This window comes from Lichenostomus cassidix, chromosome 15 (assembly GCF_008360975.1).
Source record: "Lichenostomus cassidix isolate B80296 chromosome 15, HeHo_3.0, whole genome shotgun sequence".
Lineage (NCBI taxonomy): Eukaryota > Metazoa > Chordata > Aves > Passeriformes > Meliphagidae > Lichenostomus > Lichenostomus cassidix.
The window spans coordinates 2643607-2668516 of NC_139496.1; the positions used below are offsets into that span (position 1 = coordinate 2643607).

Below are 24910 nucleotides of genomic sequence, written 5' to 3' on the forward strand. Positions count from 1 at the left end.
AAGGAACAGTTAAATTGAGCAGCTCGCCAACAGAAAGTTATTTTCTTATCTGAAAGGTATTTAATGCTTTCTTTAAATAAATTTGAACAAACTGTTTCATTCTTATACAGAAAGCCAGTTCTCAATTTTAGCTACACAACACCACAATTTGTGTGGGCTCTTATCACACTGAAGAACTATTACTTTAGAAAATTACTGCAGAAGCACTTTAAAAGTGTGTGTGCTCCACCCCCTAAGACTGCCTTGTGAAGGACAAAAATTATTCTCCTCATAGACTGGTTTCATCCAGCATCTTCCCTAGGGACAGCTTTTATTAAAAGTTAATTCTGATTTTTAATACATTTAGTTCAATGTGTATAGAGACACACATAGAAATGTATGCACAGAATATAGCAAAATCATGCAGCTTTTGGGGGAAGATCTGAAGTTTTGCACATTTTTATCAACTTCAGTGTTATTTTATAAATGTTTTGAAAATCTCAGAACAACTTACAGAAAAGAGCATGTTCTTCTTGTCTTGGTTTACAGCACGAGGATCAGGCACAGGGTCAGTGTGCTTAATAACAGACACTGATTCACCTAAAATAAAGATAATAGTCTTAAGAAGAGATTATGTATTTGGAGTCCCAAAGAAATAAAAGAAGTTATAATCTTCAGTGCTGAAATTTCTATAATATCAGATTTTTCTTAGATGATTTTATTTAATTGCTTAAGTGAAACAGGAAAAATTTCAGTCGGCCAAGAAAACTGATAGTCTGGCTTTTAGAAAAAATTACACATTAGTTTCTACAAAGGTATACAGGTATTTCTACAGGTGTAGAAAAGTCCCTTTGCTTTAAAAGCAGATATTCATTGCTACACCAGATTTCACAAGGTGGTGCTCTTAGCTTCAGTCACTGAGTTGCACTACTTTGTGAAAGCTCAAGAGAGCCAAAGCTTCTTCCTTTTAAAAGGATTTTGTTGAGCAGCATCTCAGACCTCAGTCCTATTTCATCAGTCAGGAGACTCAAGCATTGACTTGGCTGAAAACAGAAAAGGCTTCCTTTAAAACTAGAATTTTGTTACTTAAATAAAGGTGAGGAATAGTCCCTTTTTATAGAATTCTGGTGGGTTATTTCTACTTATTCCAACAGCTTTACAGGCATGGAGAACATCCATTTTCCTATGCTAAACTTAAGTAAAGCTTGATCAGTCTTGTGCTATTCAGGGTCTGTGGTGAGAAACTTTGGAGCCTGTTTCAAGACAGATTCAAGGATGAAAAATAGGCTTCCTATGAATACTGTTTTAAAATTCAGACCTAGTTAACATTAATTTATGCTACCAAAACAGGCAGACAGACCTTCATGTTCCAGCTGAAGGAAAACTGTTGTAGCATGCTTGGTTGATTCCCAGCTTCTTTCCTATATTCAGAAGTGCTGCTACTTTGTTTTGTTTTCAACAAATCTGAAAAGGGCTCTAAAAATAGCCCCTGCACTTGAGGGTTGGTACCAGAAAACGTGAATGTGTGTGCACAGAATTTCAGCAAATAAGGCTCGAGTGCACTGAGTCTTTAGTAGCAGCAGCTTAAAAGCTGCCAGTATTGCAAAAGTTGTTCTCTCCTGTTGCAGAAGATATTTAGTAAAGATTTACATACTTTCATATTTGAGTGGTGTCAAGATGTTCAAACCTAGAAGGCTCTGTAAACTAGAAAAGAGATGCTTTTTTTTTTAATTTTAGTTTAGTTTTTTTTTAATTTTAGTCTGCTGGGGGAAGGGGATGACCAAAAAAGCATTACAAGACTCAGTAAGAATGTTCATCCCACTAAAGGGAACACAAAGCCAATGATGAAGCAACACATTCAGCCACTCCAGAAGTTACCAGATCAGAAATTTACTGCACTTGAATGCACAGAACTTCAATAGCTGCAGGCTTGTTTCTAATGGATCGTTCCAAACAAATGATGAAAAGGCATTTTCAATTATGCACATAATTACATAGAAGTCACAGAAACTGTACCTGTGAGGATTGACTGGTCTACCCTTAGAGTTGTAGATTTGATAGAAGTAATTCTTATATCAGCAGGAACCTTGTCTCCAACTACAAAGAAATGACAAGACAAAGTCAAATTTTGCCATTTGAGGGATTTCTAACCAAGTGTCTCTTAGCTCCATCACCCAGAAAAATGACTTTCCATTAACTGTGCAGATGACTAAGATCACCAGCAGCTTATTGCTGCTTTTGTGATTTGCAATACTCCCATTTTCTGAGTATCCAATACACTTTTGGCAGTTCAGACTTGCCCCTACCTAACCTCCAAGAAAGAAGCTGTAAATCACTGGATTGTTTTTCTAACCACATGGCCACTTGAAAGCAGAGGGAAAACAGTTTCAAGAGCAAGATATCAATTTCAGAAGACGTATTTATAAACAATCAAAAACCGTAGCTAAGGTGAATTGAGTTCCCTTTTCAGAACAACTGGTCCTGGAGAGTCTTTCAGTTGTTTTCTCTATGCCCAAAGTGAGTCCTCTGCTCTCCAAAGATCACATTATCCTCATCTATTTATTTAGAAAACGAAGTTGTATTTTCCTTTTCTTTGGCACCAATTGTGAGAATAACGTGTTTCTGCAAATATGCTCTTGTAATGTTATACTTTGAATTCTGCCAGATGTTTCAGAGTTGGAAGTTAACTTCAGATCACACAGTAGCTTTATTTTCCAGTAATGCTGCTCTATTAAATAACCACAATCCATATCCCAGCTACAATTTTCACAGCACTCTGTTGTGTTTATCTTGTCATACACATTCCTACTTTGCAAAGGACAACACTGAAGAAAAAAAATAATGAAACAAACAACCCACAAACAACAAAACAAGTGCTTGAGACACCAAGACAGCAGATGATAAAAGTTAACACCACTCTGCAAAATAGCAGTGATGAATCCTACTGCCAATTGAGTTCCAGCATCTCTATCACCTAAAAATTAATTCTTCTACCTTCCTACTTCTTCCTACCCAGCTTTTCCTGGTCTTTAAGAAAAAAAAACTAAAGCTCTATCATTGTGTCTATTGCAAATAAACAGCTGCATGCAAATTAACTTGCTAAAGCATATTAGTGAGGCACATTTTTGACCCACATGGAGGGGTTCTACATTCTGCATGTCAATATTGCTAATTAACACATGATTGAACACTTCAAATGTAATTTAGCACTGCAAGCATTCAAGTGTCAGCTATATTATTATAAAATAATGCAAAGAAATAAAGAAGGGAGAATAACCAGCTAAAGACAGCTGATCTTTTCAGTAGGTGGAATCTGTGTCCCTGCAGTGAAATTAAAATAAGCTGCAATTCCTGCAGGAACTGCTTATGCAATCAGCAGCAATAATGCACATTAAGAAATAATATCATGAAAAACTCTACAGTGGTGTCACAGCCTTGGCTCATCCAACCACTCACACCCTGGAGTGGAAAACGTGGAACAAAACCCTGAAGAGGAGAATTAAGTGCTACTTCAAAAGTTAGGAAAACTTGCACCATGCAACTTTCTGTAAATTCAGAGTAACTCCAACCCTTAAAAATCAGCAAAAGATTGTATAGTTTTGCCTGCAGAGTCAGACGTGTGCTTTTGTGAGCATGTGTACATGAAGAGACAAAAGAACAGCCACAAATGTGTCATTATACCATGTGAATACTAATTTAAGCCACAATACCCTTGAGCAGCAAGAGAAAATAGCCTTAGACAAATGGTGACCTAGGCCAAAAAAGGCAAAACTATTCAATTGCTCTCCTGGTGTCCTGAGGAGGGTTATTTGCAGACACACAGTAGCAGCTGCTGTTCAGATATGGCTGGATAGGCCAAGCCCTTGCAGAGGCCTGGCAACCTGAACAAACATGCTCAGAGCACTGGAAAGAGCTGGAGATCTGCAGCCAAGCCCACATCCACCACATCTGACAACGCTGTTGAAGATGCTTAACACAGAAAAGAAGCTGCTAAAAAACTAATCTGAAAACTTTCAAGCAGCTGGACAGAACACAGGGCAAAATTTACAAAGGATTTTCTAACTTACTTCTGAATTCCTCCAAGTTGTTCAAACTCAAACATTATATTCACAAGACCTAAAACACTTGGAGAGACTCTTCTAACAGACTATGGATATTCAACATCAGTATTTCCAGAAAAACTACTACTGTCGTTCTCAAGTGCCTGAATCACCAGACCTGAAGTGTTAAAGTTATTATGACAGGGCAACTTTATAGATTTATCTCAACAATTTATGATAAGACACATTATTCACTCACCCTCTCTGACTGAGAAGGCTGGAGGTAAAATATTCAAAGCATTTCCAATAGGCAGGAAAGTTGTACATCAGGGTCAATTACAGAGATATTTTAAACAGCTCTTTGCAAAATAACGACTGTGACACTAAGTCATTTATAGTCTTGAATATACTTTCATGAGCACAACTGAAACTGAATATAAATAGGAAATCATCCTATGATAGGGAGGAACCACAGGAAATTTGTAGCAGTGTGTAGCAGTGTGTAGCAGTGTGCTACAGATCTCATCAACAGAAGGCTTTTTTAACATATACTTTAAAACAGGAAAAAAATTGGGGGGTTGCTGTTCTTTGGGAGGCTTTTTAAAATTCACATATTGCAGTTCCCAGAACCAAGGCTTGAAAGAAATGAGAAAGTGATTATGCATTTGTGTTGCTCAGTACAGAGCTGCTACAGTAAATGACATAATTCCACAGTCTGACATCTAAAATAACAAGTCAGTTGCAGAAATATTTTCATCCATTATTTCAACTGAAGTTTTTAATCCTAAATAGTCACTTGATTTCCACAACAGCTCTGAAGAAATCAAATAAGCTGCTTTCAAAACTGCCCAGGTACGTGTTCTGAAACATAATGTAGACAAATACATAACTACTGATTAAAACAGCCCCACTAACTAAAGCATTGACTGCTGCTTGGAGGAGTGAGAGAAAGGTTTGGTTTGAATCATTACAGCTTTACCCACAGAATCCTTTTATTTATGCATAGGATTTTAGAACTTTAATACTGAGATTCAGCACACAATAAATGAATCTGTTTAAAAATAACCTGGTCCCTACAGGAGGCTAAAAAAGATAAAATATCCATTTTATTTAACTGTGCAGGAGTCTACACTGAAACAGACAATTTACAATCTCCACTCCTTGGTAAAAACTGGAGTGAGACTTTGTTGCAATATGAATTTAAAGTTTATGTCAGCTGTTTAAAGAAGCAACATTTTTTTCACAAAAAATAGGGATAATTTAGTACTTGAACACCCTGGGTTCTGTAGGCACCTAGCCAGCAGGGTTACCTGCCAAGATTCCCACTGATTGCACCCAACACTTCAGCGTTTCTTCTCAAGTTCAAAGCTCCCCAGACCTTTTCTTCCTGCTCCCAGTGCTGTGGCAGTGTTATGGGTCAAGTTCCCTCTATATGAACAGCCACTGACATACATATTTGACTTTTACACAGTCCAACCCTGCTTCTCAACAGACTCGTCCCACATCGACTTCAAGGATAGAATGTACTAAGCAACATGAGTCCCAATTTAATACTTGGCACTCATCAAGTCCTACAGTGAAATGATCACCTCATTACCTGTGTGTTTCATTTGACCACTGATATCCCCTTTAATACTTTACCAGTTTCCAGCATAGCAATAAAACTGAATATTCAATTTCAGAATTCTGTCAGACAATGGTTTGAGACACTCACTGGGAGGCCTCTACAGCCAAAATACAATATTAATGTTGCAGGCTGTAGCAGTTTGTACTTCAAGCAGCCCAGGAACATGGGCAGAAATGATGTGGGACACATTCTATGAACAATGAAAGTGGAGGGAAAATAACTATTAAAGCTGTGTGGATTTCAGTCCCTTGTATTTTTAGTTACTTCTGGGTGCTAACAGCAAACCTTAGACTACAGCAGGACCATACTTGTCTTTCAAGTCTCAAATTATTAGACTATATCTCAATATAGTCTGTTGAGATCCACATTCCAGATGATCTAATCAAAACTGCTGATGACAGTGGGTTTAGTAAGCAACATTAACTGTGCCTCCAACAGCCACTATGATATAGAACAGTCCTCAGAACAAAACCACTGCTTTAAGCATGTACTTTGAACACCAATATCAGCTCTGCTAACTCTGACCCCCCACACCCCTGGAGACCTGCTCACAGATTTACAGGCAGGTACCCTATAAAAAGTGAAAAGTTTTCCTTCTTTTTTTATGTTAATGTCTTACAAGAACAATTCCTCTTCTTACCAAAGAAAGTGATCTGTTTGCAAAAAGTCTCTCTTTGTGATCACAGCAAATAAAAGTAATTCTTCCTGCAGAAGTCAGAAGGGCTGTTCATATACATTAGGTACCTCACACTTTCTTATTTATGTTTATCATTAACTAAAGCCACTGTCACCCTGGACCTGCTATCAGCAGGTTGGGGGTTGGAAGTGGACTTTTGTAATAAAGATTATCAGCGTAGCTCCAACTATTCTATAGCTGAACAGTTTGTGAGCACAAACAGTTCCTGAAACTGAGTAAAAACATCCCCAAACCAATTTCCATATACTACCAAATGGAGAGAACAACAACAAAAAAATCTTAATATATTAAAGCTCATTGTTGACAAGTTCATATATTTTGGTTTTTAAGAAACTTTTTAAGCCACTATGGTCTTTCTCCTGCTTTAATAGGATGCTTTAATTTTAGCAGGCTGGAGTAGAAATACTATCAAATTCAGCAGGTGTAACCCACCACACTGCTATTAAAACAATTGATTCAAAATGCATGGGGTTTTACCATCAAAAGCCTCTTAAAAGACTAAAGTTATTTCAGTCTCCTCTCTTACCCAAAAGTAAGTTCATACTCCAAATTAGAGGACACACCATTGTGTGAGTATTTACTAATACACTGAATCAACTGCAACTTCCAACAGGAAGGAAAGAATTGAAGAATTCAGCTTAAGAATTGAAAGGAGTAGACTTAAAATAACACCTATAGGATGCTACACACTTCAATCAACAAAACTGAGGATTTTCTGAGTGTTGACTTGAGTGAACAGAATGGTTTGCTTCTATTTGGAGGCAGAGCTGCTCCACACAACTGGTTTTTGTATTAAACTTCCTTAAGACAAGCTCAGCTTAGCTCCTCTTCCCCCCTTTTACACAGACAATCTCATCTTCTTATTGTGCTTGATTTCCTCAGACCATCAGAAACTTAATTTTTCTTCCGTAGTAACGGGTTTTGAGCATTTAACACTTCCTGAACAGGGCATAATAAAATAGTACCAGAAATCAGAAGCTCTGCAATACAGGAACATAATTGAGTCCTTCTACACTTTCATACAAGGCCAAGACTATTGAAGTGTCAAAATTAGGAGAGTGATTATGAACTATATTTTAAGTCTGAGTTTCCACTCCGAACCAAGAAGGTATGATTGATTTTCCAATGAGACAGATTACACTAGCAAAGGTCCATCAGCTGTAACCACAGTAGTAAGCCAGCACTTGCTTTCACTGACAAGACGACAGAACAACACATTAAAATCCATTCTCTACATTAGACAACACGTATGAAACAACCTCTGTCATCCACCTTCTGCATTCTGGGCAGACAGACAATATCCACAGAGCTTATTGTGCAGTGTATGCAAAGTGCAAGTATCTTAACCCAAGAACTGTTAAAGGTAGAGGTTAAAAATTTTTTTAAACAACACATATATATTGTATTCTTATCAAGGAAAGCTAAAAGGACAGAAAAAGCTTTGCTTTCTGGGAGCAAAGTATTTCCAGGTCAAAACTGAGGGTTAAGGAAATGGAGATACTGTATTAAACAGCACCTAAGACTTGAATTCTTAATTTGTTTCTTTTCATTCTCAAAAACCAGACTTGTGTCATTCTCTCTGAAGAGGGCACCAGAACATTAGATAAGATCTGCTGATGGACAGGGACCCTGCTTGCAATTCTGCACTCATTTCTAAACCAAATTTGTCTAGTTTTAGCTTTTAATTAGTGCTTCTATTTATATCACTGCCTACTAGATGGCAAACTCTCATGACCAGCCTACAAAAATATTTAATAGCAGAAAGAATGGACTGGTAAGTTAAGCTTCAACTTAAGCCAGGTCAGGTAGATAACAACAACATCTTCACATCAAAGCTGAAGTCCTGTTTCCAAGTTATGCTGCATTTGGGTAACAGAAGAACCAAGAGTCAGAATTCTGGAAGTGCAGCAAAACTCCAAGTGCAAGTTTTCTTTAGACTTAACAAAAAAAAAGCTTCCTTTGACAGAGTGATACAGTAATAACAGAACATTATCTTGATATTCAAGCTTTTTGTTCAGTACTATTTGTGCTTATAATAAAACCCACTCAGTATCAGTTCTGTCAGAGTCTAGAATACCAGGTAAGTTCTTAATTTTCAAGCAACCAAACCAGAATTAGTTTGGCTATTTTTACCAAACAGTTTGGTAACTCTGAAGGAAAATTCTACAAGAATTAGGGTAAAAATTGGAAATGTGTTTTGCAATATTTCAAATGTGTGTTAAAAGTGACACAAGTTCAGGCTGTGCCCTGAGTTGAACCTCACATAACTCCAGACTCCAGTGAAGCATGGAATGGAGTTTGGACTGTGTCTGGTTATCCCCAAGCTGCCTCTGATGCGTTGGCCAAAATGTTCACACATTTATGCACTACTCATACATGTATTTATTAACCACTGATCTTACTTTCCTGTCTTTTCTAGCTCAGAAGTAGTGATTTAGGAAAAAAAGCAAAATACATGCTTTAAAACCCAAACCCAACAGTCTGCACCCAGTAAGGAAACACCCACAGCATGCTGAGTACTTACAGATACAGTAACAGATGACAAGAACCATCATTCAGAAATTCAGGGAAAAGAGGAACTACTGTGGCTCTGCATTGGTCATTTACTGACTGCAACTATTGAACTTTCATTTATTAAATTACAGAAACTCAGACACATTGTATCCAATCCAGAAAATTTTAGACAGGAAAATACAACGGAAGTGAAGAAAGGTCACTTCTGTTCCCAAATATGCTTCTATAAAAAATAAATGATTTACAACCAGTTTATCCCAATTTTTCAGGCTGAAATTAATACAAAACTTGTAAGAACTAGGACTATGCTGTTTTAAATTTTTCTTTAAAAATGTTACCTTAAGCCAGCAAACAAAAAATTCAACTAAACCAAAGTATATCTAATCTATTAAGATAGCCCATGGTTACAAATTTAGAGTGTACCCTCCAATTAAGTCCAGCTTTTACAACAGCATGATAATCCATTTAAAGACAGGCAAACTGAAAAGCCATGTGAGGACAGCATCTGGACGTTTGTCAGTTCAACAATCCTAAGAAAAACTCTGTAGCTTAGAACCATCACACACTACAGCTCTGAGAACCATGCCCACCACTGCTCTGCAAGCAAATTTAATGCACACATTCCCAAATCTGTGATCCCAACACCTCCTAGAGCTCCTGTTCATTGTATGTCATCTTTTCCACCATCTCTGCTTAAGTCAACATGGAAGAAAATCTTCCTAACAACACACAGTTAAATTCATGTCTGCATGTATCAACAGCAATCTAACAATTCCTACAATGAAGTTATCTCTGTGTCAGACCCACATACAGCTATTTCAAATTAACAAAGCTGCTGCAGCATTAAACACAACTATTTTGCAATGGAAGATCTGCAGAGATCTGTTCAATATTAGTTATCAGCACAGGGGAGAAACCAATCACCTGGTTGTTTATGCCACTCAGTTGAAAGATACTAGCCTGGACACACAAATGTCGTTGGCACTTTGCCTAGAATTCCACAGCCAGATATGTATCCCAGCATGCAGGGCTCTGTCACTTCCCTACATGGTCATCTTTTTGCAAACACCATGTCAAAGGCCATCACAGTCCCCCTGCACTTGAGGCACAGGCATGCACAGAGTCTATCTCACCTCCAGGTCTTGACACCAACGCTGGGACATGGTGGGTTTATTGGCTCTTCTCTACTTGCTCTGTGGCTTTTCTCAGTTTGATTACAATTAAAACTTCATCACTGCCTAACTACAAGTATTTATTGTTTCAGTACCAGAAGCTGCATTACACCAAAGTACTTATTTTTCTGTTAAACATCCATGTGACTTACAATTGACTGCAGCTTCAAGTGAGGGTAATTTAAGTGCATTGTTGGACCATACAGTTTAAGTGAGTATTTTACCCAGAAAAGCCAGACCACCTATTTTAAAGGACAGTCACAAAACTTGGATATTTTTCTACATGAGCATATTAGCTTAGTTTTGTCCCTGGTTTTTTTTCTCTTTTTTTTTTTTAAATAAATACTACATGTGCTGGACTATCAGTCATTGTTCTACAAGCATATTTTAAAATAACGCAATAGTAACCCTGTGATAAAGAGGCTACTATGCTTGTTAAAGGCAGCTTGGTGTTACAGGCACATTGGTTATTCCCAATTCATTTTTCTCCCTCAGTCACAGGCCTTTTAAACAGAGTAATTGATTTTATTGGTACTGACAATATACAGCAGGTAAGTAAAAGCCCACACATCCCCCAGGTGTTCTCATACAGAATAAAGGCAAAGCTAAATTTGAAGATGAAAACACAATCTGTACCTCTTCTGAAATAGCAATGAATCAAGGAGAAAGTGTTCTGTGCTCTAGACACCTGGCAGAGCATCAAAATCCAGCACTTCTCCTCAGTGATACCCCAAACCAGCTCAAGACACACAGTCATCAACTCGCAATCCTACCAGCACTGCATTAGAGCACCAAAAAACACAACCCAAGTGTATTCCCACGATGAAAACTCCTTCCAAAACTACCATTCCACTGCTGACATTTAAAAACAGGATAAGGATTTGGCCTGGACATCGACTGCAGAGTCTGTAATTGATACAACTCTGTTTGCCTCAAAAGGACACATCAAGCACAGCAGAAACAACCTCCCCTTGCAGAGCACAGAGCTCTGGCCGTGCAGAGCAGGAGCAGCGAGGCAAAGAGCACAGAAAGTGACAAAGCATCACACTTCACCCTCCCTTGCTGCTATCACCACTTCGGATTTGGACTTGTAGCTGAATCATCCTGTGCACAAAACAGGGGCTTGAGACAGGGCTCAGCCGATGTTCAAGTTTCTCAAGGAAAGAAAGCTGGGCAGGCAGCCAACAGCAACTTCATTCTGAGTGCACACTCTCTTTGCCTGCTAATTAAAACAGGAGGATAGTCAAGTTTAAGGGTATATATATCTCTCCTCTTGAGACAGCTACCACCTCTAAAATCAAAGTGACACTAGTGCAAAGCAAGTTTGATGTACACCCTGAATTGTTCCCAAAGGAACAACCACTCAGTTAACAGCTGATAATGACCTACAAAATCTGAGCATGCAACACTCCTGACACTTAGCAAGAGCCACCTAGATTTATCTGGGAAGGAACAGTCAAGCCCAGTTTAGAGAAAAAGTTATTCCTATGGCATTATCACCAAAATTATGAAGTTCTACCTAAAAGTATACAACATTTCTACTTTTGCACTCATTCCAAACAAAGATGTATCTTCTAGAGCAAAACTAAGATATCAGAAAGCTCTAGGCAAAAGTCCAGTCTTTTAAGAGTGGCACTTCAAAAGCTCACCCAGGAGGAACAGGGAGCTCTACTCTGCATAGCTTATGTATTTGAGATCTCCTAGGCAGCAAATTGTCAAAAGAAGAATACAGAATTATGAAAGATGAGAAAACAGCGAAGTCACGTGCCAGCCATACTTGCTGAGAGGACAGAAGACATTTGTGAAGAGAAGTTCAAAGGCAGTGCTACTACAAGTCTAAGAGTTGGAAAAACACATTCAGATGAAATAACAGAGCGTGACCAAAAAAAAAAAACCAAAAAACCTCTCAAACCTAAGGAAACTGAAGAAATTTAAAAACCAGGAACAAACACCTATTTTGTGATAGAAAACCAGAAAAGTTTTAAGACACTCTGAAACCAGACATTAGAAAACAAAATTTTAAATTCGTGACAAGTGTTAAAACCACAACTCCAATTAAGATACTTTGCTTTTAGACCTACCAATTAAACTAAGTGGCAATTTAAAAAACAATCCCCTCAGTACAAATGCACATTTAAGGTAATTACAGATGAACAGAAGCAAGATTGTTCTTAAGTGAAGCATATACTTAGGAGGCTTGGAAAACTCCCCCCAGGGCCTCAAATCATTAAGACAAAGCCCCACACAATTTGACATTAATATGTTAATGCATGTATGTACCACATATGTGGATCTTACCTGCCACTTCCACGATATCACCTGGGACAATGTCTCTTGCTTTAATCCTCTGGACACTTTTTCGGTCTTGTCGATACACTTTGCCCATCTCTGGTTCATATTCTTTAAGAGCTTCAATAGCATTTTCAGCATTTCTTTCCTAAGAGACAGCAAAAATGTGTAGTTTTGAAAGCCCTCGAGGAAAAATAAGCCTGTCAGATCAGATTTTTTGAAAGCATTATCATATGAATACTACTAACTCAGCTCAGCTATATTTCTTCATACAGAACATTTTGTGTCCCCACCCCTTATGAGGTTGCTGACTGGAAATCATTAGAGTGTAATTCAGGTGTTTGTGGGCCTTGAGAACACAGAAATTGTTTATTTAAACCCTGCAGCACTTTCCATCAAGAATATCCACTATGTTGTTGCAGGGAGGCCACACAAGGAGTTCCACGTTACATATGGATGCTTTTTGACATTTAAAAAAAAAACATTAAGCAGAATTAAGGCTCGTGGATGTAGGTTTTGGCTGTAGCTCGGCTGGAGCAGCTTAGACTCAGCCTGGAGTGGATAAGCACTGCTGAATTTCATTTACTGACAGAAATCAAGGATCAAGTTACCATGAAACCAACTTATTATCAACTTCGTTTCAGCAAATCAAATCATGCTGAAGTGAAATTAAAGCATACACTAGAAACTTGCCCAGAATCTCTAAACAATTTACAAACTTGGATGAATCCCCACACATGAAACCCTTTTGATTTCCACTAACACAACAGCTTTCCTATCCCAGCTGCAGTCCTCTCACTAAGCACTACCAGAGATTGGTATCAATGCTGTGATGCCACCTGGATAAAGAACTGTAGAAACCAGCAGCTTATCAGTGCTCCTTCTCCAGCTCTTGGAGAAAGAACTTATTTTCCATTTCCCTACCTATTGACAAGAACAAACGTCATTTAGCCCTGATAATTACAGATAATGGTGGAGTGCACGTAGTTTTTAGAACATCTGCCCTTCAAATATACATCAGCCTTCTCAGATAATAAAAAATTCCTCCTGCATGTCAAAGCAGAAACAAAACCATCAGAAATTCAAATGCTGAGGAACTCAGTAGTTCCATGTAACAGTGCAGCTGAAAATTAGTGTTACCAAAACTGCCTTGAGGAACTAACATTTCCATGGCACAGCTCAGGGTCTGGAACTGCAGATACAAGCACAGACCTATAAAGCTGTAAGTAATACCAGCTTCATATTCCACCAGGTAAATTAATTCTGCTCCTCAGCACCATAACACCAATATTGCTTTTCCGTGGACTAATGAGGAGTCACCATTAGGCAAATCCTTAAAGTCCCACAAAACTAAAGTTACTTCAACTTTTCCTTCAGAAAGGAGAAATAAAAATTCAATATCATGACCCAGGTGGCCAAGAAGGCCAATGGCACTTGGCTTGTAGCAGAAATAGTGCAGCCAGTAAGATCAGAGTGCTGAGGCACCTCAAATCCTGGGGGCAGTTTTGGGCCCCTCATGACAAGAAGGACATTGAGGGGCTTACACATGCCCAGAGAAGGGAACAGAGCTGGGGAAGGGTCTGCAGCACCTGGAGAGGTGCTGAGGGAGCTGGGGGGGGGCTCAGCCTGGAGAAAAGTAGGCTCAGGGGGGACCTTGTCACTTTCTAGAAAAAGAACAGAACAAGAATAAACAGCAAAGTTGCAGCAGGGGAGATTCAGAATGGATATTAGCAACAATTTCTTCACAGCAATGGCTGTCAAGCATCCGAACAGGCTGCTCAGGAAAGTGGATGAATCACCATGCCTGGAGGTGTCTAAAAGATGCACATGTGGCCCTCAGAGACATGGTTTCATGGTGGCCTTGGCAACGCAGGGTTAACGGTGCGACTTGATCTTAAAGATCTTTTCCAACCTCAACAATTCTGTGATTCAGCTCGTTCAGCCAGCTCAGGGTGCTAGACTGAATCCTTTTGCTCTCAGTTTGCCTGAAGTTTTGGTAGCCAGACTATCCTACCAGGCACTGAAGCACTGGCAGGTGGCTCCTGGGGAAAAGTGCACGTGAGAGGAAAGGTTGAGGGCGGCAGAGCCATGGCTGTGACTCAGAGCTCACATCTGGTACCTGTAGGAACAGATACATTTATGGGTGGAGATTGTGTACTGTGACTGATTTTCCATGCCCATTAGAACAAGGGAATGAGTCACTTCATCTGTGCAGCAACTGTTGCACAATAAAGTTCCATGAATGTAGAAAAATACAGAGGTATTCTTTACATACTGTCACATCTGAAAGAAACCTGATTATTTCCAACAACGGGGAAACAACTACACAAGAAAAATCCTCAAACTATACAGACTGATTTACCTTCCATTTCATGCTTAAAATTAGTACCTGCAGAGCTGTAACTCACAGTTTCAAGTTAAACATTAACTCTTGCACAATTACTTTATGAAGACTTGAATATGAAATGTCATTTAAGGGGGCAATGTTGTCACCCCTTGACCGACATTACCTCTTTCCTCCACACCAGCTCCAGGTTATGCAGCAAGCTGGCTACTGCTAAAAATTGAATTTTCAGGAATACTCTGCAGCCAGCTCGTTTGGGATAGCACAAGAATGTGCAGCAAGAATGCACTCAAGGCCACTTCTTCCAGCATGCAGGGTCCTCTCTAATGTGTTTTAACCTGTTAACAGGGCTCCTCCTAATTTTTATTGTTATTTTGACCAGTTTGGTTTTATTTTTAAAGCATGAACCTCATGCACTAAGAGAGCAAGTAATTGCATCACAGTAGCACCCTCCTTTAAAAAAAACCCCAACAAAACCAGCTAATCTTACAAAGAACTTGAATTACCATAAAAATTCTAGAATATTTTTTATCTGCAGAAAAAAACCCTCTCACAAAACATCCACTATCTAAAGTGATCAAATTAGTAAACTGAAGTGATATGAACATTTTTGTTTTGGCATCTCATGAAGTGTTTGTTTTATGTTATGATATTACTGTCTATATGATTTATAAAAAAAACCATCCCATTAATGTCACAGCTGACAGTGTAGGAAAAGTTTCATGGTATTTGGATGTTTTCAGAAGAAATTTGCCTTTTGACAGACGTAGTCTTTGGATGTACACTTAATAGGTTCTACAGTGATTGAACAGGGAGAATTAAAACTGTATTAATAATTTACTAAAAAGCAGCAGTTGTCTCAAGGGGAAACAGACAAGAAACAAGATTACAACTGCTCCATCCTTTGTTCCTTGGTTGGGAAAAAAACCCAAGCAAACCAATCCAATTGTTCTGAGCTTTGCAAGGCCTGATTTATTGCCTGAATTCAGGCTTTTATTCTGGCCTGTCTCGTTCATGTGCTCAGCAGCGTGTGGCCAAACACACTGATGGGCATTTTGCCTTTCTGGCAACACTTCTGAAGCTTTCATTTTACCTTTAAGTCAACACTTTCTGTCGAGAAGCTTTATGGTTTGCTGACTCTCAGGAATCCAAAGTTAGCAGCACATCCTACTTGCTTTGTAAGAACACCCGACACTGCAGTGTACAGTGCTTCCTCTTAAACCATAAACCCCCAAAACATTTGTGATTTGATGCTGTAAAAATCTCTGCATACCTGCCACACTCCCACAATTGCATTGGCTACTAATATAAGTAAGATTACAAAAGGTTCTACAAATGCTGTGATTGTTTCTTCACCTTCTTCAAACCAGGCCAGGACCTGCAAGAGAAACACAGTGATTTAAATTACTGATTTCCACAGACACCTTGCAAACTTTATGCCTGCTAAGTTTCAACTGCTTACACTTCAGCAGTTTTGGAAACCCCTCAATCTACCAAGTTGTAGTTTTGTAATTCATGAATGAGTTGGCAAAACGCAATGGAAAAGGAGAAAAAGAATCTTTACCAAAGTAGTACAAAGTTCATTTCAGAGGCCGCTCTTCTTTTAAAGGAGAAAGCTATTTATTTGGGAAACAATTGCTACTGTTGCTTCAGAAATGAAAGCAGAAGCTGTGACAACGGTTATGACAATGAAAAAAATAATTTCATTACTGTATAAAACAGGACACAGACAGATTAGTTTGACTACCTAAAACACTAAAACCTTGCCAGAATCTGAATTTTAAGCAAGTTAATTGCCCTTTACTGGTAACTTAGCCACACAAATGAAAACAGCTTTACAAGTTTTCAGTGGGTAGATACGAAAAATAAACATCTATTTAAATACAAGTAGTGTCTTATTGACGCATCTAAGTGAATGGTATAGTTATATTTGAAGATGGATTCTGAGCCAAGTAGCTGACAAAACTCAAAACTGGATTTTAAAAGATAAATCAAACTTGAGGACTTGCAGAAGAAGCTCCACATAGATTTTACTTTAATTCATTTGTTTTAAAAGTGCACTCTGGTTTTAGGCATCAGTCATTCACTTGACTTGAATGTGTCAGGCCCTCTGCAGAGTGCTGGAGTCACTGATGAAAAGTCAAGTTAACATGGCCAGAGAGGAAGAGTGTTTTCATCAACATGTTGAGCAACAGGAAGCTGGGAAAGTGACAGTAAATAGGAACAACGTGTTGAGATAATTAGGGCTGGTAGTCAGGCAACAGCACTCTGAATCACTAGAAGACTGCAGCGAGCAAACTGTTACTAAAGCAAGCCCATGATTCCACCAACATGCTGCTCTGGGCTATTGCTCAATTGTGAGACACTCCAGGATGTCAAAAGGAAGGAGCAGCAGCATGAAAGCCTCAAGCAGAAAACAGACTGTCAAGCGAATCCAACGCAACAACAAATTTTTATTACAAAGGGATAAACTTGTAAGATCCAGGTTGTGATTAATACCACTGAAACATTCCAACTGGCAACACAACTTTTGGAGGGTCTGTGTAATCCCCCCAGAGAACAGATTTAGTCAGGATTTTTCATGCTCTCCACACCTCGGTGTTTCTTCCCTCCTCCCACACTGCTACTCTGCAGTCCCCGGAACACCTCCTGCCGTTTGACCTGCTGGGGCAGTCGGGCAGTTTCTGTCCTCACTCCACACACATCCCTGTGCCACGGGCAGCCTTCCCTCTGCACCAGCACTGCTGCTGCCCCTGCAGCTACAGGAGAGGCCCAGGGTATAATTTCCAGATCTCTCAGCACACACACTGCCGTCAGAAAAGCTGTCCAGCATCCATTTCTTCCCTCCCTTTCTTTATTGGAATTTTGTAGTGCCCACTTTGCTTCCAAACAAAGCAAATAAATTCAATTATTTTGTGATGTTCTTATCTGAGCAGGCACCTACAAGGTTAACTGGAGTAACACATCTGCTTCACACAATGTGAAACCAGAATCTTATCTGATTTAAGACCATGGGTGCTGTAAAAGAACATTGAGAAAGGCCACAACTTCCAGAGGTAAGGAAAGTAGCTACAAGGACATCAAGATCCAAGTATGTCAAGGAGAGCCAAAATTAAGTTTTCAAGGGATCTTTTCTTTCAATAAGCCATTATTTCAAAAAGAGCAGATGAACTCAAATTAGAGATCCTGAGAGTATAGAGTGTGATGGTTTAAATTTTTGGGTGAAATTATCAATCTGTGACAATACTAAAACGAAGTATCTAGTTAATCCTGAAAGCCAGTAATACACATTTCTCCCTCCAGAAGTTTCTACACAATTACTAACAGTAGAACAATCCAAGCTCTTGTTCTAGAACAATTTAGTAAATATAGACATAAAAAAACCAGATACATTGCGAGTTCTTGGTTTTGCTATAGCAGACTACAGCTACACTAAAATTCCATTTAGGATACTTGTGGCAACACAACACATATTCTGCGACAGATTAGGTTTATTATTTGATAGCAGCCTGAAGTAAAAAACAAAACAAACCCAAGAAAAACAAAGAGGAAGGAGAACAAGCAATAACAAGCATTTAGCTCTGCATTTTTAGTAACAACAAACCATATGCTGATGCCTGGTAAAGACTAGACAGTTCTTGTCCAAGTCACTGAGTCCTTGTCAGAAAGTTTCCACTAGCACACTTTTAAGACCCTGGAGAGGTTTACACTGAGAGATCTCTTTTTTTTTTCTATTTCTACTCAGAAGGGCCCCACCATGTTTCAGTCCTAATCACTTTAAGACTCACATGTAGGAACAGCTTAATTTCCAGGTCATTGATCTCCAATGCACTGGTCAGGCAGTACTGCCAATAGGTAAAGTTACCATGTATTTAAGAAAGAATAGGAAAAATAAGAAAAGAATAAGATAAGTGCTCCAAAGAAATGCAAGCCTAAAATATAATGGAAATAATAGCAAGACATAAAAGTTTCATATCAACAGCCAACGTAAGCAGCTTAAAGGACAACTTTCATTCAACATATTTGCTTTAGGGCTGCTGAAGCTATGGTTTGCAGAGCCTATTTTAAACAAAGACACAATGACAGACAAACAGCACTTAGTTGTAAAAAGAAGGCAGAAGTACAATGCCAAAGTCAGCCAGCAATGAGATGAGCACTGATGGAAGTAGCTAAAACAAGTGTCCTTACAGCTTTTTCCATTTCTACAAGTGAAGTATCTCTGTATTGTCAGGGAAGTTACGGAGACAAGTTACCTCAGATGACTATGTATCATTAAGTAACAACAACAGAATTGAAGAATGGGAGTTTGAAGTCAGAACTGTGTTGCCCAGCAGGCTGTACCCGCTCACCACCAACAGAGGAAAAGCACTTTGCTGTCAGCAACCTACCAGCGATTTTTGTTCGGTTTTCATTTTGACAATGGAAACTTAGAAGCAAGCTGGGAGAGGTAAGATCTCAAAAAGAAGCCCTGGATTAATTAAAGCATAAAATGTAGGACTATTTTTAAGAGTTTTCTTCTCACAAGATAATGTGATTTAAGTTTCAGTATATTTTGGATAGAGTCTCAACTACTGCTCAGAAAACCCTCTTTTACTGACTTCTCTTTAAACACAAATTAGCTTAAAATTAAGCAGATGCAAACTATTTCAGTAGCGCTGACCCCTGTTCCATCCATGTGAGTTATACTGAACAACATATAACATTAAAGAAAAAGCTCCCAATTTTAATTCCATGATTCAGTAAAGATTTTTGTCTGCTACAGAAGGAGGGCAGGGGGAAAAAAAATCTCAAACACAAACCAAGACATCTTGACCACATGTATAAGCCCAAAATTAAGAATTTTACTGAGTCAATAGATGGTAAGCACCCTTCAGATGTTACTCTGTATTTCTGAAAATAAACACATTGTTTATTGTAGCAATAACGGAAAAAAATACCTGTCACCCACAGCTTAATTTTTACATCATAAAATGGAATCACAATGACTTCTCACATTTTTATCACCCCTACCCTTGTGCTAATGAGCAATCTAAGTTTAGCTAAAAGTATGCCAGTGTCATGTCCTACAGCAACCCTTATCTTGTGCTACACACTCACTGCTGCTGACCTAAACAGGTAGCTTTTGGGGTGATTTCAGGGCAAATCCTGCAACATTGTTATTGATACATCCTACTTCCTCCAAGAGGACCTTTGCTCACCTTTTAGCACAAGCTAGGTTATACTCATGCTAATTTACAGGCTATAACAATCTATAAAGCACAATGTATTGCTTTAATTTAAACACATACATCCACTATTAGAAAACATTCCCAGAACATTCACTTCTAAGCCAGGTTAGGAATCAAAGAAATAACTGAGGGGAGGGAATGCTCTTAGGATGCTGTATAAATACTTCAAGATTTGGTAGAGTTTATAGCCTACGTCGCACCTTGTAGAAGGAAATCCACTGTGCGATGCAGAGCTGAGATTGCAGAGTTCAGCACACATCACTGCTTAGAGCATCCACGCTTTAACAAGGAATTATTCGACATCAGATGCAGTTAACATCTTGCAACCTGTCAAAATCATTTACACAGCAAAGCAAGCTGTTCTTTTCAGTAAACACTGTAGATGTGAGCACATGCTACACATGTATCAAGAATTAAAAGCCATGAATACACTCTGCGGTTTTATTTCTACAGAGGCTTCACAGACCTAACAGAAGACCAAGAGAAGTCTCTTCACAGATCCATTTACTCACCATCAGCAATTATTCATACTTCAAAAGCCATACTTAAGGCTTCCACTGACCAGCCACATCTCTAGCAGCAGTTCTGACCTGGAATGTAGGACACAGGATCCACAGCCCACAAACACACAGCATCTGACCCCGGCAATCAGCCTGGGTGACACAGATTGAGCTGCTGCTCTGACTTATTTTACTGACACCTACCTGACAGGCAGTATGGGAGCAGAGGGCACAAAAGGCACTCTGAACACTGAAGTTTATACTCTATGTAAGAAGGGATGTTTCTGCACAAAAACCTAATGCAGGTGTCAGTGCTACCAATGTGTGTTACTGTGCAGGCAGTTCTAACAGCAATAAACTAATATGATTTATGATTGCGACACAACCACCATAAAAACTCCCTCAACGCACACAAAAAAAAAAATCTATACACTTTGAGATCCTCTCTCTCATACCCAAATCTTAATTTTTCTAAACTGACAATGTGCAGCTGGTAAAGAACACCAGAATTTAGGTGATGTAATTACATCCTATTTTTGCAGTAATGCAATCCTTGTATCAACATATCCAACGGTGCTTTACAGCTACTGCGAAAGTCTGTATTATGCTTTCATCAAGAAAAAGTGTTAAAACCTAAGAAAAACAGACAACATGATCACTTTCTGAGCAAAGAAAACACCAGAAAAAAACCACAAAGGGGAAGAGCTTTTGAAGTACCAAAATTATCATGTATCTAGGGGTTTTTTACTTTTCATCAGAGAAAAATCTTTACTTCTAACATCAATTTAGCGTGCCTCTGTAACTCTAAAATAGGAGACAAAAGGCAGAGCAGTAGCCCAAGGTCATGTACCATGTCAGCTGCACAGAAGCAGAGAACCCAGATCTATTCCACACTCCATTAGACGACAGTCTCCTCTTAATTAGATAGGAAAATTAACCATACTGAAAAAAGCAACTGAATTCAGCTACTAATCAAGTTTTCCAAGAGGACTCAGCAGTGTATATTCTATGACCTCTGTCAGTCTGGTCTCACAGTCACTCAGATTCAGCAATGAAAGCTTCAGTTTGGTGAATCTGATTTTTCACTTTCTTGTTTATAATAAAAACAACTAATGTACCTTGGCACGGAAGGCTAACAAACTTCTGTGCTGTCATCTCATGGGATGACAGAAACACTCCTGACTTTTCAGGAACAAAAATACATCCCCTTCTCACCCTCTGCGAGGAAAAGGGGAAAGAGGAGGGAAAAAAAAAAAAAAGCCTTTGAATGACTGTTTATTCAATTTTCAATAGCCAGCCTGATTTCCTCTCCAGGAAACAGAGTGAAGCACATCTGTCTCCATAGTCAAGATTGATGTCACCAGTCACTGCTCAGCTGGTATTGGTGAATTACCAGAGCCCTTTGGAAGGTGTTGGTGTGGGGAGAGCAGATCCCCAGCACAGCACAAACTGCAGCACCAGGGCAACCCTTCCCCCACCACACACAACAGCTCCAGAGCACATTCTCCTCTGCCCATCCTAATTAGCTTGCCCTTAGCTAAAGAGTCACCACAATTTCCACTCCCCTCAAGAGCAACAGCATTTTTTTTTCAAGCAGTTAATTACAACTCCAGGGCAAAGTCTACTGTAAACTTTTACTCCCTACCTAAACAATTTAATATTCTGCAAGCTTCTGTTTCTGTTGTCCAGCTCCCCAAGAAATACAGCCTTTACCTTCCTTCTCTACTGAGCCTTCACTCCATTTTCCAGTTTTTCAGCAAGCACATACCCTTTACACATAATGTGAAAAGATTGCCTAATCATGCTTCCCTAGGAAAAAAAAGTTTAAAATGTTCTTCTTCTTTTAGTCCTGTATGCAAAGCAAGATGTCCATTTAATGACTTGACTATCCAAAGGTCAGTTACCAAATTTGGTCAACTATGGTGCCATCACAGCCGTCAACATTCTTGTCACTGTCAAAAGCAACAACTGTCACCTTGCTATTATCAGAAAGGGAAGGCAACTGGAATATTCGCCATGTAGATTCTATTTACAGTCTGCATTGCATCCAAAAATGTCTTCCAATGATTATACATTGGGCTTGATAACGATTAACCCAAAGGCAAGAAGAATGTCCAGTTAAACGCTTACTTACTCAAGGTTAGTTTTCAAAGCCAACAGCAGCATTGGGAAATCCCACCTCAAATAAGCAAACTGGGTTGAATGAGAAGCACCTTTTAAAATATCTGTCTAGTGTAGTTATGTACTTATGACTCATGCAATGAAAGGCTCCCTGAAATTTTTGTTTGCTAGCATACAGAAACCTCATCACAAGGAACTCATTTAAGAGGCAGCAATTTTGCATCTTATGCTTCTATCCAGTGAAAAAGAATAATTTCAGTATGTACAGTTCATATACATTGGAACATGTCACTCTGCCAGACAGAGCCCTATGAAATAAAAAAAAAAAAAAAAAGAAAATTATACTTACAAAAGATATGCAAGCGGCCAGCAACAAAATTCTAACTAGTAAGTCTTCAAATTGTTCAATCACAAGCTCAAGTAAGGTTTTTCCTGAAATATGTAACAAAGCCATTTAGTCATGCACATTTTAAAAAAGAAATGATCAGCAATAATTAGCAGAAGATTTCATAACCATGCTCACCTTCCTCTGCTGGTAGCTCTGTCAGTGGCAGATTTTTCCAGGAAGCATGTCAAAGAAAAGAAATCATTGAAGAAACACGTTAGAGCATTATCAGGCATCCACACCAGATATTGTTCCTAAATTGCACACTCAACTGGGTTGGATTTGACGGATGTACTGAAAGCCCCACTAAGGTGGCTCTTTTTACCAGAGTATGTGAATGGGCCTGAGAGTTTTGCATTTTAAGACACATAAAGGTTCGCGGGCATGTGCCAAGGGTTATAATTCAGCCAAGTCATCACTCCAGCCAGCTGTGGGACTTCTGCTGTTGCTGCACACAAAGGGTCAAAGGCTCAAAACGCTTTTCAAATGCTTTCTGACAAAGCTTCTCCTCCACATTCACTTCAAAAAAAACACAAACCACCAAACTTGGTTCAAAATATTTCAGATTCTTTCCTCCATTTTAAGGGTATTTCCTTATTTCTCCCCTTTATGTCCCTGCAACTAGGTTTAGTAATCCAAGAGGCATAAAAGCAGTGTTAGAGCTAAAAAACCACCTCCACGGGGTAATCTTCTAACAGATTTTCATTTTTACACAACGGCAAGGGAGCTCGGAAGGGACTAGGACAGCCAAGCAGCAAGGATTAAAAAAATCGGCTGAATTCTGCGTCCCGAGAAGGATATAAAACAAGGGGCTGAAAAGCGCTAAAAAACTGGGGAAAATGAAGGTCAAAAGATGGACAAAACAAAGCAAAAAAAAAAAAAAAAAAAAAGTCAAACCCTAAACCCCACAGCGCATCATTTCAGAATGGAAAAAGCTTTCCCACCGCTCCGGTGAGAAGGATCGGAGGTGACACCCTCCTCCCCAGAGCAGCCCTGCGAGCTCGGCATTGAAAGAAACCCACGAGGTGGAGTTCAAGTCAGCCATCTTCTCTTCCTCGCTCCTATTCCGGGTCCTGGAAGAGATGCCGGCTTTGCCAGAGCACACGCGTTAGGCCTCGCTCAGGGCCCGGCAGGGATGAGGGGAGGGAGAGAGGGCTGGCAAAGGGAGCAGAGGGGGAAGAGGGCGAGCAGCATCCCCGCGGCGGGGCCGCCTCACCTACCGTTGGAGCCCCATTTCTCCTTCAGCTTCTTCACTTGCTCCAGGCTGAGCCCGGTGCTCTCGTTGACGCCGAAATAAGCCAAAACTTCCTCCACAGTCTTTGTGTGCGCGTTCTCCATGGCTGGGGCAGCAGGGAGCGGCAAATGGTGCCGTGCCTCGCCTCTTCCTCCTCGCTCTCCTCCTCCTCAGCGGCGGGGGCGGCGGCGAGACCCTCCTCAGCCCTCAGCACCCCCGGGCTACCACCATAGACCCCCTGCCGCCGCACACGAGCCCCAGCACACCTTGCTCTTCGCGGAGGAGGCCGGGAGGGGCAGGAAAAAAATTAAAAATTTAAAAAAAAAAAAATTTGGGAGAGCCACCGGGGGAAAGGAAAAAAAAAAAAAAGAAAAATGCCCCCACCCCCTCCCACCCCTCACGCCTCCGAGGGAGCCGAGCCGCCTCTCCGGCGGGGACCAGGGGCTTCGGGCGGGGAGCAAGCGGGCCCCCGAGGCGAGTCCCTGCGGGGATGGGCCGCGTCCAGGTGGCCGAGCGGCCTCTCCGTTCGCCTCGGCGGCTCCGAGCCGCCCCCGGTAGCGGAGGGCGCTAACGGCGGGGGGGAGAAAAAGCCGCAGCTGCCCCGCTGCCCGCGAAGGGTCAGTATCGCCCCCTTCCCGCCTTCTCTAGCAGCCCGATCCCCGCCGGCCGGCCCAGGCCGCTGTCGCCGTCACGGCTCAGGCTCCCCCGCGCCCGCCGCTGCCTCCGCTCGCTCCGGTCGCGCAGCGGCAGCGGCGGCTCTAATGTAACTCGGGGGCCGCC

General features: G+C 40.2%; 1 protein-coding gene across 2 annotated transcripts in view; it reads right to left on the reverse strand.

Annotated features, from left to right (window-relative positions):
• ATP2A2 (ATPase sarcoplasmic/endoplasmic reticulum Ca2+ transporting 2) overlaps window positions 1-24445 on the reverse strand; it is a 43469-nt gene extending 19024 nt beyond the window's left edge. Inside the window, exons 1-7 of one of the 2 annotated variants that reach the window (XM_085075485.1) lie at window positions 24117-24445; window positions 23035-23052; window positions 22861-22943; window positions 15936-16040; window positions 12328-12466; window positions 1996-2076; window positions 494-579 (exon numbers count right to left, since the gene is read on the reverse strand). In XM_085075485.1, coding sequence (XP_084931611.1) covers window positions 494-579; window positions 1996-2076; window positions 12328-12466; window positions 15936-16040; window positions 22861-22943; window positions 23035-23052; window positions 24117-24234 — 630 coding nt within the window. In that variant the 5' untranslated portion in view covers window positions 24235-24445. The remainder of the gene's footprint in view (window positions 1-493; window positions 580-1995; window positions 2077-12327; window positions 12467-15935; window positions 16041-22860; window positions 22944-23034; window positions 23053-24116) is intronic. The other variant, XM_085075486.1, reaches the window with a different exon arrangement.
• Between the last annotated feature and the right edge of the window lie 465 nt (window positions 24446-24910).